This window comes from Engraulis encrasicolus, chromosome 14, assembly GCF_034702125.1.
Source record: "Engraulis encrasicolus isolate BLACKSEA-1 chromosome 14, IST_EnEncr_1.0, whole genome shotgun sequence".
Lineage (NCBI taxonomy): Eukaryota > Metazoa > Chordata > Actinopteri > Clupeiformes > Engraulidae > Engraulis > Engraulis encrasicolus.
Window position 1 is genome coordinate 27,041,647 of NC_085870.1, and position 12,500 is coordinate 27,054,146.

At 43.6% G+C, this 12,500-nt stretch overlaps 1 protein-coding gene across 2 annotated transcripts in view; it reads left to right on the forward strand.

Annotated features, from left to right (window-relative positions):
- The window catches only part of itpr1b (inositol 1,4,5-trisphosphate receptor, type 1b), a 275,465-nt gene that overhangs the window by 247,345 nt on the left and 15,620 nt on the right, over positions 1–12,500 (forward strand). For both annotated transcript variants that reach the window (XM_063215285.1, XM_063215286.1), the window contains one exon: positions 3,802–3,962. In XM_063215285.1, coding sequence (XP_063071355.1) covers positions 3,802–3,962 — 161 coding nt within the window. The remainder of the gene's footprint in view (positions 1–3,801; positions 3,963–12,500) is intronic.

Consider the following 12,500-nt stretch of genomic DNA (forward strand, 5'->3'; position numbering starts at 1 on the left):
ACATACACACAAACTCCCACACATGTACTTCCTCTACACAACCTGGCCCACAGGCAACTGAGAAGTCTGCACACACACAGATACAGATGCATGCATAAATATTCACACCTAGCTCGCGATCACATCTCTATTGAGATATATACGCACCTGCAGACACCATCACAGCCACCCCCCTCCCAACACCAACACCACCTTTCACAAACTTATAGACACACACGCACATACAGGCTCACTTATACACACACGCACGCACACACACGGACACACACACACACGAACGCACGCACACACACGCACACACATATATACACACCTAAGCAAACACATACATAGACACACGGTGACAAACAGACTGGCCTATCCTTCACACCCATGGCTAGATATGTCTGCAATGACACACAAACAGACTATATTAAGTACGTCTGCAATGAGAAATACACACACACACACACACACACACACACACACAAATAAACGCACACACACACACACGCGCACACACAAACAATCTACACACAAACACTCTACACACACACACACCAGCTATATAGGCGTACAGACTCGCTTCACACCCACTATAAGACATCTTCAGTGAGAAGCCTACACATTCAAGCATGAAACGCGTGCACACACACACACACATATAGACTCACTCACACTCAAACACACACACAGACAGCACCTGCAAGACAGCACCTATTTTGTGATCCATATGTAGTGCTAAACATATCAACGTTTTTTGACAAGTCCCCCCCCCCCACACACACACACCTCATGGTGTAAACATGGCAACCCCACCCCCACCCCCCACCCCCTTCTCTTCCCAGAAGACTTAGTCATGGCTGCTGTGGTGCGGAGGAGTTCTTTCCTGTCTCTCTCTCTCGCTCTTTCTCTCTCTCTCTCTCTCTCTCTCTCTCTCTCTCTCGCTCTTTCTCTCTCTCTCTCTCTCTCGGTCTGCGCTTGACCGTACGCATTTGAGCCTTCAGCCGTGTCTCCTCACCAAGATGCTTTATATCATACCCAGTAGTTAGCAGCCACTTTTACCTGAAGAGATTTACAAAGGGGGACATAATCTCTAACATTGCAATGTGATAAATGCAGTACACAATATGGTGGTTGCCGACGGCGATGAGCAGGGTGACCATGCTGGGGTTAGTTTTGTTATGAAGGCAGAGAAGTCTTCACAACCCTGTTGAAAGTTGCTCAGTGTTGCTCGTTGCCACCCACCTGCTTATTTATTTGCTCATACTTACGCATAGGCTTACACACTCGCGCGCACAAACGCACGCACACACACACACACACACACACACACACACACTACACATACCATATGAAAATGATGTGGTTCTACCTACTTCTGTGTGTCATCTTTCTATCTTCTCTGTCAATCTCACTTCTCTCAGGTCTCTCTTTATCGTTCATGATAGTTCTCTATCTCTCGCTCTCTCTTATCTCATCATCTCATCCCATCTCTTTCATTCTCACGCTCTCTATCTCTCTCTTTCATTCACACGCTCTCTCTGTCTCTCTATCTCTCTCTCTCTTTCTCTCTGTCTCTCTCTCTCTCTCTCATTTAGGCAGGGCTCTAAATTAACACACGTCAACACGCCAAATGCGGGTAAAATTTCATTTTGACTGGTAGAAAAAATCATCCACTAGCCAAATTGTTATCAAGAAAACGGGCCCGACTCAACGTTGAACAGCTGCCCGCACAGATCTGTGGCTGCTGTCTGATGAACGTTAAAACGGCGCCTACATTACCCATGAACATTAGGCCTACCGTCATGATGTAGTCCACATCCATTGGACTACATCATGACAATAACGAAGCCTCACATCCATTGGCTGCATGTTTGATGCCCGCGCTGGAACTAGTGTTGATCAAATATTTTCAATGAGCGGGCTAGTGTGGATTACCTTGGTTTTGTAGGTGTTGGACGAGTGAAAAAGAATGTAGCAGTGGATAGAGCATTATGTGTCGGTGAATGCAAGTAATAGTAGCCTAAACTGAAATGGAGTGGTAGTGGGGCGAAAACAGTGAGCAGGACAGTGTAGCGTTGCTGTCAGAAGTCGTCTGATATGCGAGGTCCTCACAACTACAAACGATGGAGTTGTCGTTTCCTAATAAAGCCCATGCCATCGCAAACGCCCTGTACGAGTTTGACATGGATGTAAGAGTAAGTGATAAAAAAAACATAACACAAAAAAACTAGCGACGCAATGAACGTAACAAAGTAAGCTTGCTAAGGTGTCCGTGGTGTTATTGGATGTCTAGTGTAGACATCGCGTAGCCTATAATTGACATTCCAAGCGCACGGTAGTAGAGTAAATCAAGTATTAATCCTGGAGGAATTTCAAAGTGTGACGCAGCAGCAGCAGTAGCAGCATAAATAAACACACAATGCAGACATCATGCACATTGTATAATACATGTTATGGTATACATAGTATAATATTTAGATTGTTCATCTGTGTTAAGGCCATAGTTTAATAAAATAATTAAAAGCAACATAATTAAAGCATGGTTTATTTTGGTGAGCTAAAAAAATGGCTAGTTGACCTTCCATTTGGCTAGTAAGAAAAAATGTCTACTATCCAAATTGGCTGGTGGTGGAAAAAGTTAATTTAGAGCCCTGCATCTAGGTAACAAAGCTGCACACTGACGCAGTGCTTTCTGTCTTGTCACTGTGACTATGGTGCAGTTTAAGCTTAACAACAAGTCCCTCTGTGCCCCTCTGACAATACCTCATCCTCATACTTGTCATCATATTGGGAGACACAGCCACACAACGTCAATAAAAATAGCTGTTACCATCACAAGATCAAGACTCGTGACAGCCATGCAAGGGTTCATTTGTTTACTCATGTTTACATTGTTTACTCATGTTTACATAAGATGAAATGTGATGATACACAGGGCACATTTTTGAGCAGTGTTTCCCCGGCAACATAATGACTGCCTCCAAATGTCCTGATGAAATAGTCAGAAGAGTCGTCTGCTTGTCGTCCTCTTGATAAACGGGTTATAAGTGATTCAAGTTATTAGTTTGGGTTATTAGTTCATACTAAATCTTATAGTATACTACTGGCCCGACGTATTACTCAAAACGTTGCTCTGTGTTATCATCACATAAAGGTTGGTGCGTCTTCTGATCTGTCGTCTTATGTGTCATAAATGGCTTCCTGAAACCCCATGACACAGATGTGGCGCACACGCACAGGGTCTCAATGGAGCACACTCTTGCCCTAATACAGTATGCAGCACAGCAGAAATCAGCTATTTATTATGGCCCCCCCAGCTACTGAAATGCTGCGTCACAGACATACTGTTCTTCAATTGTCAAACCGCACGCGAATCTATGAGTCCTGCATTTGTCCTCCATACATTGTATAACTTCAACATGGGAGGATGTTTTTTTGCTAGCATTCCACAAGGATTCTATGAATTTGTTTAACTTTGGACGACAGTGCTTTCAAGATGGCTTACTTTCAACATGGCTGACATTTTGCTTGATAGCTTTTGAACATGGTGGACGTAGCAACAGATCTTGTGTGCTCATACTCCACAAAAGGTACATTAACTGACCCAATTTTGGAGGTGAAGATGGCCGGCTTTCAAAATGGCCACGACGGCATCAGAATCAAAGCCATGCCATCAAGTTCCACCAATCTACATTATTTATTTATTTATTTAAATGGATATCAGTAAACATCAGTTGAGGGGCAGTGGATGTATGTTTGTCTGTGTGCACAGTTATTTTAAATGTGTACGTATATATTAATGTTTATTCCTCACAGGTCTGGAGCGTGACAAGTTTGACAACAAGACAGTGACGTTCGAGGAGCACATCAAGGTGGAGCACAACATGTGGCATTACCTCTTCTTCATCGTCCTGGTGAAGGTGAAGGACCGCACCGAGTACACAGGTCCTGAGAGCTACGTGGCCGAAATGATCAGGGTGAGAAATCAGCTTCAATTCTATATATAAATAACATATCCAGTTTTATTAAACTGGATACATGGAACCTGAAATTTACTTGGCCAAGATGATCAAGGTGAAAAGGCATCTTGTAAGAACCCAAAACGTAATAACTGCTCATAACGTAATAACTGCCCATAACGTACTGTAATAATTTGGGCCCATTTGAAATGTAATGAAGCCCATAATGTAATAACTTACCCATAACGTAATAACGCTACCCTACCGATAGCATAATAACATTCTGGCCAGCAGTTACATAGGCTAATAAGTTGTTACGTTATGGGCAGGTTATTACGTTATTTACTTAACACTAAAAAAAGCTTTGATTATGTAATAACGATGCTAATAACGTAATAACTGCCAGTACCGTAATAATTTGGGCCCATTTGAAACATAATAAAGACAATAACGTAATAAGTTGCCAATAACATAGAAATATTTCTCTACCAATAATGTAATAACATTCTGCTAAGGTATTTGGCAGGTCATTATGTTATTCGCCTTGCAATGAAGAACTCGCAGAACTTACCCGCAAAGTCCGTTTCTGATTGGTTAAGGTAGCACTACTCGCACTTTTGTCTTGTTATTTGTATGCTTTTGTGATGATATATATTAACAGTTATGCTAATAAAGCACAATATGAGTTTTCATTTGAATACATATTGAAGATTAGACCATCCCCCACCCTCCATGGAGACGGATTCCTCTTAGCTTTTACTTGACTGTTTGACGGAGTCAACAGTCGGCTTTCACCCAGGCTAAAGTTAGCCTACAGGAACTGATAAATCTGCTAATAGTTACAAAAATAAATACTCTTGGTATACTCTAGATAGTTTAGAATACGTACATTCAAGGGATTCTAAACTTAAGGAAACAAAACAACATATCCTACACCCTACCTGTTAAGGGCGGGTTATGCTCCGTTTAGAGCCTCAACGGAGTGAGTCAACGCAGTGAATTTTGATTTTTAGCTCCATTCTAGCTGCGCTATCCATTTCCGTTGCAACGGTAGGGACAGCAAGATGATTGTTCAAACTGCCTTCAATACAAGGAGTAAACTAGACGTGTCTGTTGTTTTGTAGCTACACAGACTCGACGACAATGAAAATGAAACATTAAATCTTTATGTTACGTGCATTTTTGATCGCACTGGCAGCCACCGCGGTAGTTAGTAAGAAAGAAGTGGCTAATTTAGCGAGGATATGTCGCACGAAGCGGAATGTTTCCTCGGAAACACTGTTCAACTGCCCAAATATAACTTCAGCTTCGTAACTTGCAAGCGCACGTGTTGTCTTTGGTTCGTGTAAATAAATGAAACGACAAAGCACAGGCAACTTATTTAATGAAGATCTCACACAGTCCGTAGCCCAACGAAGGTTAGAACAAGGAAGTAGCTTGTTCTCGAGGACAGAGCAGGCTGGTCGAGAGGACCAATCACAGCGTCTCCTGCTTCTGTTCCTGCGTCGCTTAACTGCGGGCAGTCACAATTTCAGGGGAGCACACCCAGTCACTGCGGAGGGGGGGGAAATAACTGCGCGGTTCCCTGCATCACGACGCAGGAGAGTTGGTCTCGAGGCATAAATCACCCTTTACATGAACGACATGATCGCAGTGAAAAGATTTTTTCATCACATGTACTAGGCATACAAAAATGTTTCTGGCTGTACCATACATAACAAGACAGGAATAATATTATGATAACAGTGTAATATGATCAAGTAAATTATTTTTTAATGATTTGAATCCATGATTTGTTCACGTCTTCTCTGGTGTACATTATATCCTGTACCATGCGGTCTCAAACATGTGATTTGGGTGGTTGTGACATGTCAATTCCTATGTAGGCACACAACACTATTACCATTTTACTTCACCATACCAGTGGTATTATTGCAAATGGTTGCAATGCCAATGCTGGTGACATATTTTGATTTTGGGAACACTGATGATGGGGTAGACCCGAAACATTTGTAGCCCACTTTTTGTTTTGGCTTCTCTTTATTTTCGGTCTTTAATACAGTTTCACTGATAGCATCCAGCTCCTGCGTTCGACTCTTTTTTCTTTCTACTGCATGTGGTTTTAGCAATGTCAGCGCAGAATTTCTTTCAGGATTTTAAGGTCCACATTCCTCATGTCTGTCACTCCTGCTCTTTCTTTGTCTCTTCTTGTCCTTCATTCTACATAAACACTAACAGGGTCAATTGGACACTTCCTGTCACACCAGCACGATTCCTATCTGGCCTTAGTGGAGTGGAGAGACAAGTATGTGTTTGTTGTCGCGCAGTTGAGTAACGTGATGCCGAACTAGGCCCACGGCGGGAGGGGAGCACAGCGGCACAAGGGGGGTGGTATGGTGATGTCTGGAAGGGGTGATAGAAGCCCACAAGGGGGGTGGTATGGTGATGTCTGGGGGTGGAAGAAGCCCACAAGGGCGGTGGTATGGTGATGTCTGGAAGGGGTGATAGAAGCCCACAAGGGGGGTGGTATGGTGATGTCTGGGGGTGGAAGAAGCCCACAAGGGCGGTGGTATGGTGATGTCTGGGGGGGTGGAAGAAGCCTAGGGCTATCATGTGCCTCCACGTGTGTGTGTGTGTGTGTGTGTGTGTGTGTGTGTGTGTGTGTGTGTGTGTGTGTGTGTGTGTGTGTGTGTGTGTGTGTGTGTGTGTGTGTGTGTGTGTGTGTGTGTGTGTGTGTGTGTGTGTGTGTGTGTGTGTGTGTGTGTGTGTGTGTTGTTTCTTTGTGTGTGCGTGTGTGCGTGCGTGCATCTGTGCATGCGTGCATGCGTCAGTGCGTTGTAAATCAGGGATTCTTAACCATAGGGCTGCGGCGCCACAGCTGGGCCGTGCTCAGAAACCTGAGGAAAAGTTTCAACCTTGCGCTTGTGGGCCGCGAGGGGCCATGCAACTGCGTACACATTATCAAATAAAGATGCTGAAGACAGCGTATGTCTTTTTACTCAAGCGCAATTCTGCTGCTTAAATTAAATGATCACGCTGCGCACAGCTTTTTAAAAATAGGGCCTAGTGGAAGACGTCGTCAAAGATGGCAATACACTTAGCAGTACGCCTAGGCCTACACGAATGGAGGATGAGAAATTACCAAGCGGTGTGAAGTGTAATTTGCCGTCGTCTTCTCTCATCACGTCTAGTTACAAGATAAGCGATTGCAACGTTACTCAAAATAATTCTGTTTACTGACAAAGCAAAACCATTAGCCATGTGTCCCCCAAAATACATTTATTTAAAGAATATTGCATGATATTAGGCTAAATCTTTCCGTTTGACACCCTGCCATAAGGCTGAGGAATTGCGTCGCATCTGCACATCTCACTAAGTAAACGCGTCTTGAATCAACGGTCAGCAGATTCATCACAAATAGTAAACATAGCTGTCACAAATGTCAGAGAAGCATTCAAATGTATGAATGGCTGTAGCTTGATGCATTGTGAGTGGATTGGGTTCATCATTGAATATAGTGAGTGAGCACAATTAATACAGTTTTTCCATTACAAAATGCCTCTATGGGCCTATAGCTTCATTGATAGCCTGCTATTTTTTAACAGGATTAAATTATTTTATTATTGTTATTATTAATAATAATAATAATAATAATACCAATAATAATAATAATAATACCAATAATATAATATAATAACAATAATATAATAACAATAATATAATATAATATAATATAATATAATATAATATAATATAATATAATATAATATAATATAATAAAATATAATAATATAGGTCTAATTATTTGTATATATATACAGTATGTGTGGGCATGGGCAATATTAGATGGGCCCCGGGCCACTCTGCACTGAAAAAAATGGGCCTCAACGTCAAAAAAGGTTAAGAATCCCTGTTGTAAATGATACGAATATGGTCTGAAGGAAAACAAAAACGCCCCAAAGCAGCAGCTCACATGCACACACATAGCGGTTCAACAGAGTTCACATGAAAAAACAACAACACTCAATGACAGGCTCAATGACTGCATGAGATCAGGCTTTGTGTGGTGGCTGAACTCTCTCCTCTCCTCCGCTCCAGCTCCAGCTCCAGCTCCAGCATAACCCTGGTGACACGGACACACATACCCTGTTTACCCTGCCTGACCCCACCAGGGGCTGGGGTGTGATGGGGACGAGGGTGGGGCTGGGGCTGGGGCTCGGGCTGGGGCTGGAGCTTGGGTGGATGGGTCTCTCTCTCTCTGTCTCTCTGTCTCTCTATCTCTCTCTCTCTCTCTCTCTCTCTCAGACACTCACGCACACACACACACACGCACACACACGCACACACAACACACCACACACCACAACACAACACAACACAAAGGAAGGAGAAGGCCACGGCTGCATGTTTTCCAGCCTGGTGCTCCAGGCCCTGTAATCTCCCATTTGACCCAAAGCTCCGGCAGCAAGTGATGTAATCCGTTCTCTTTGTGGCCTCAATTCGCTCCGAATGCGATGGCGTCCATCCACGCAACTCTGGAGCAACTCAACTCAACTCCGCTCTCCACCGGAGCAGCTAGCGTTCAGTGGTGGTGGCCCCGGAGAACCCAGAGTGGAATGTGTTAATCTGCATCGAAAGCAGTCACACACACGCAAACGCCCACACACACACACAAACACTCACTCTATATCTCCCCCTCCCTCTCTCTGTCTGTCTTTCTGTCTCTGCTTCTCACACTCACACTCACACCCACACGCACAAGCACACGCACATAGACACATGCACACAAAAAGACACACACACTACATCTCCCTCTATCACACATGCACTCACGCAATGTGAAATCTAACTGAAACTGGATTGCGAAGTACTGTAAGCTTCTCATGATGACATGTGAAACATTGACCTTAAAAGGGGGTCAGACACACATACTAAGCCAAAAAACCATACACAAACAAAAATAACATTTCCTGTCTTACCTTGGACATGTATTATACGTTTATTATGCATCAATAGACGCTTGAGGAGATGTGGAAAGACAGAGCAAGCAAGGAAGAAAGATATAAAGAAACACAAATGGGCCAGGGTAGGGTATTTGCCCTATACTGACTAATTTGTAGAGTAGTGTGGGATGTTAGGGGCAGAAGCACGTCTCACGGCCTCCACAAGCTATCAAACCAAAGTTCTTTTAGTTAAAGTTACCTCACTCTGGGTCCATCTTGGCGAAGCCTTAGGGCAGCTATTTCGATTAGAAAGGCTACGTAGAGCCTGAATGGCAAAGCACGAGTTTAGGTCAGATACCTAACAGGCGTGAAAATCCTATGGTTACAACCACTGTGAAAAGTTAATTAGATTAAAGTGTTAAGTTGCGTCTTGTGACTGAACATAAAGCTTTTATGTTGACTCACAAAAGTTTTCTACGGTTATTTTGACACGGGGCAGGCACATTACTTTCATAACGGCACAAGCGCAACAGTGGAACTCGAATCTGCGAGATGATTGGAACACTATTCTGTTCGGCATAATGATTGGCTGTTTGCAGCAGAACAGGCGGGATATTTGCACACACCCGCCAAACTGCCATTACGAACTGTCACCATTCATTTCTATGGGGGATTCCTTCACTGCTCCGTCCTTTCTTAAATATGGTCTGTGGTCAAATTCTCCAGAGCCCACTCACACCTATAGTCAAACATAGTCTGTATCGCGTATCAACAAATTTGTCATTGCCCCCAACACCCGCCCCTGCAGAACACCACTTAAAGGAGAAGCTTGTTGTGAATCGTTCCACAGCCTTGGTCTTCACTCTCACTTTGTGTTGTTGTTTGGAAAAAGAACAAACAACTTGATGCTAAATAGGTCAGAAGCCAGAAGCTTCCTCAAGCTGAATTATCTCTATATTTTTCCCTTATGAGATCAGTATCAGCTAACTGTTCATCGTGTGGTAGGTCTACTATACACACGTTTATTAATCAGGGGTGGGGAATGTGTTTTTTGAGGGCCCTTAAGGCTGTCTCATCAGGCCCCCAATGTAATTTTAATGTTATTCATTTTCACATGAAATGTAACACGTTTTGTAAAGGAATCTTAGAAATTACATTTGCAATATAATTAAGTTATATTTTCAGGGGAAGATGGGATCTGTTTTAAAGGTGGCCACCTTCAATATTGGCCCAAAGTGTAGGGGGAAGTCCTGGTTTGGATTTATAATACGGCCCTTGGAGGACTTTATAACATTTGGTATTATGGCCCCATGAATGAAAACGGTTCCCCACCCCTTCTCTATATGAACACATCACCTGACCCTAACAGCAGCCCCTTGTGAAGCCCTACCACTAAAACTAACATGTGCGTGGATCAAGGGACAGTATATTTGATTAGCAAATTACAAAAACATCACTGAAAAGAATCCAGTGCCAAGCGGCTTAAAGCGGACAATTTATTTTACGACATACAGGGAGTTCCAAGAAAGCATGAAAGGCATTTGATTTGACCCATTAACATCCTTTGAAAACCCGCACAACACCCACACACCCTTTCCCATTTTCCCATGCCCACCCCAACCTGGCACAACCAATTCGTTGGCATTCCGTCTGTAATCTTATAAGAACTGCTGCATTCCATAGTAATGTAATGGCCCATAAGTGCCCAGAATGGGGAAACCCCTAGCTGGTCTGAAGTCCTTTTTTTTTCCAGACTTCTACCGCTGCTCTATAGCCCTGACCTGAGGACCCTTGCTTTTCTACAGCATGTGTCCTAGGGGGTAAAGGGTTGCTGGGGAGGGGGCGGGGGTGGGGGGGGCTGCAGTCTTGTGAGCAGTCACCTGATTACGGATTAGATGCACTGCCCCCCCCACCCCACCCCACCCCTACTCCAGACTACAGCCCAGGGAACCGTGTCTGCCCTGCTTTCTGTTTTTGAGTGCATGGATGACACGAGAGAGGGTTATCCCACCACCACCATCAACCCCCCCCCCCCTCGTTCTGCAGTTTGACGCTCTGCAGGCATGAAGGTCCAAGGTCATGACCCCTCTACAGCCCTTCTTCAGGGTGTCGTAGCTGTTTAAGATGAGAGGGTCCACTAGCTGAGGGGGTCAGGAGTTATCTGCTGAAGAGTCAAATGCTTTTGGGATTTTGTTGTGGCTCAACAGGCAAACATCAATCCATATTAAGGTCTAGTTCGAGGTCCAACCTGTTGTTATAAGTTATTTTCCCCACGATCACTCACTGCGTCTCTCACTCTTACTCGAATCTCTTTCTCATCTCTTATCATTCTCTGCTTTTCTCTCCGAAAAATGTACACCTCTAAAATTTTTAGAGGAAAATAAAATAATTACACAAATAAATATAATAAAATATTATAAAATAAAAAATAAGGAAATATCTGGTGCAGCACGGTTTGTCTTCTGTTTCTGCTTTTTTTTTAGCAGTGCGTTATGAGACTAACGTTTAAGAGAGTCCATGAAATTCAATTAATAAAAACAATCAGTAAACAAAAACAAAACTTACAAGGGTGTGGGAGGGGCAGACTTTGCCAAGCCAAGGCGCCTGTAACAGCATCTCACTGACGTCAATGTCAGCTAGTGAGGAGTGATCGGACATGAAGTAGGCGTTTTAATTCTACCACTTGTTGAGTCAGAACCGGGATACTCTCCCCAAGCTCTGCTGGTCTGAACACAACAACTACAGTCACGTACGCAACACACTCCGCTCATGTAATGCTGAAGCCCACTTTGTAGTGTGCTGTTTACATGCTGTTGTCCAAAAGCTTTGGGTGAATAAACAAAAAAAAACACATGCTCTGCAACGGTCAATGAAGCAAAAAGAAATCAGCCTGATTGTAGTTGTGGTATTGGTGTAGAGTAAAGTTGAAAAAAAGGAAATTCTTCCCCCTCAATTTCTGTGTCAGGAAACAGAAGGCATGCCTTTTGACTAGGTGGGCTGCGCTGACGTGATATCGCTTCTGTCTGTTTTCTCTTGTAGTCCTTTTTACGTTTGTAGCTCTAAACCACAGCGCATCCTGCGCCTTCGTGTGTTCAGGCCTCTGCGGTGGCCTTGCTGCAAGCCGCGCTTCCGTCATTTCCATTGAAGACGGCCAATTTGATGTGGCGAGCAGCTCTCCAGACTTACCGGCACTGTTGTCACTTACAAGCGTGTTTCAGTAGGAGGGGCGGCAACACATGTTTGTGTTTGTGTGTCTGTATGTCTGTGTGTGTGTCCGTGTGTGTGTGAGGGGGGGTCTTCAGGGGAAAAAAAGTGTGGCAGTCTAAAGGCCAAGATTGAGGTGCCGTGTGAACTTTGACACCTTCTCCTACTCTTGACAGTGTGTATTTCCAGTCGCCTCTCGACGTCAGACTTTACGGCCATTAAGACACTTAGTAGCATCAAAGCAAGTTGTAAATTTTGTGTTTGTTTCTTATTACCTTTGGGGTTTTTTTTGTTTTTTTTTCCTCCTCTTTCTTTAAAAAAATTGGCAGATTTCACCCTAAATAGACATCGTAAGTTGTTGTGCCCACTGTTGAGTTTAACGTTTTTTTAATGCAGTGTTAATTCAACA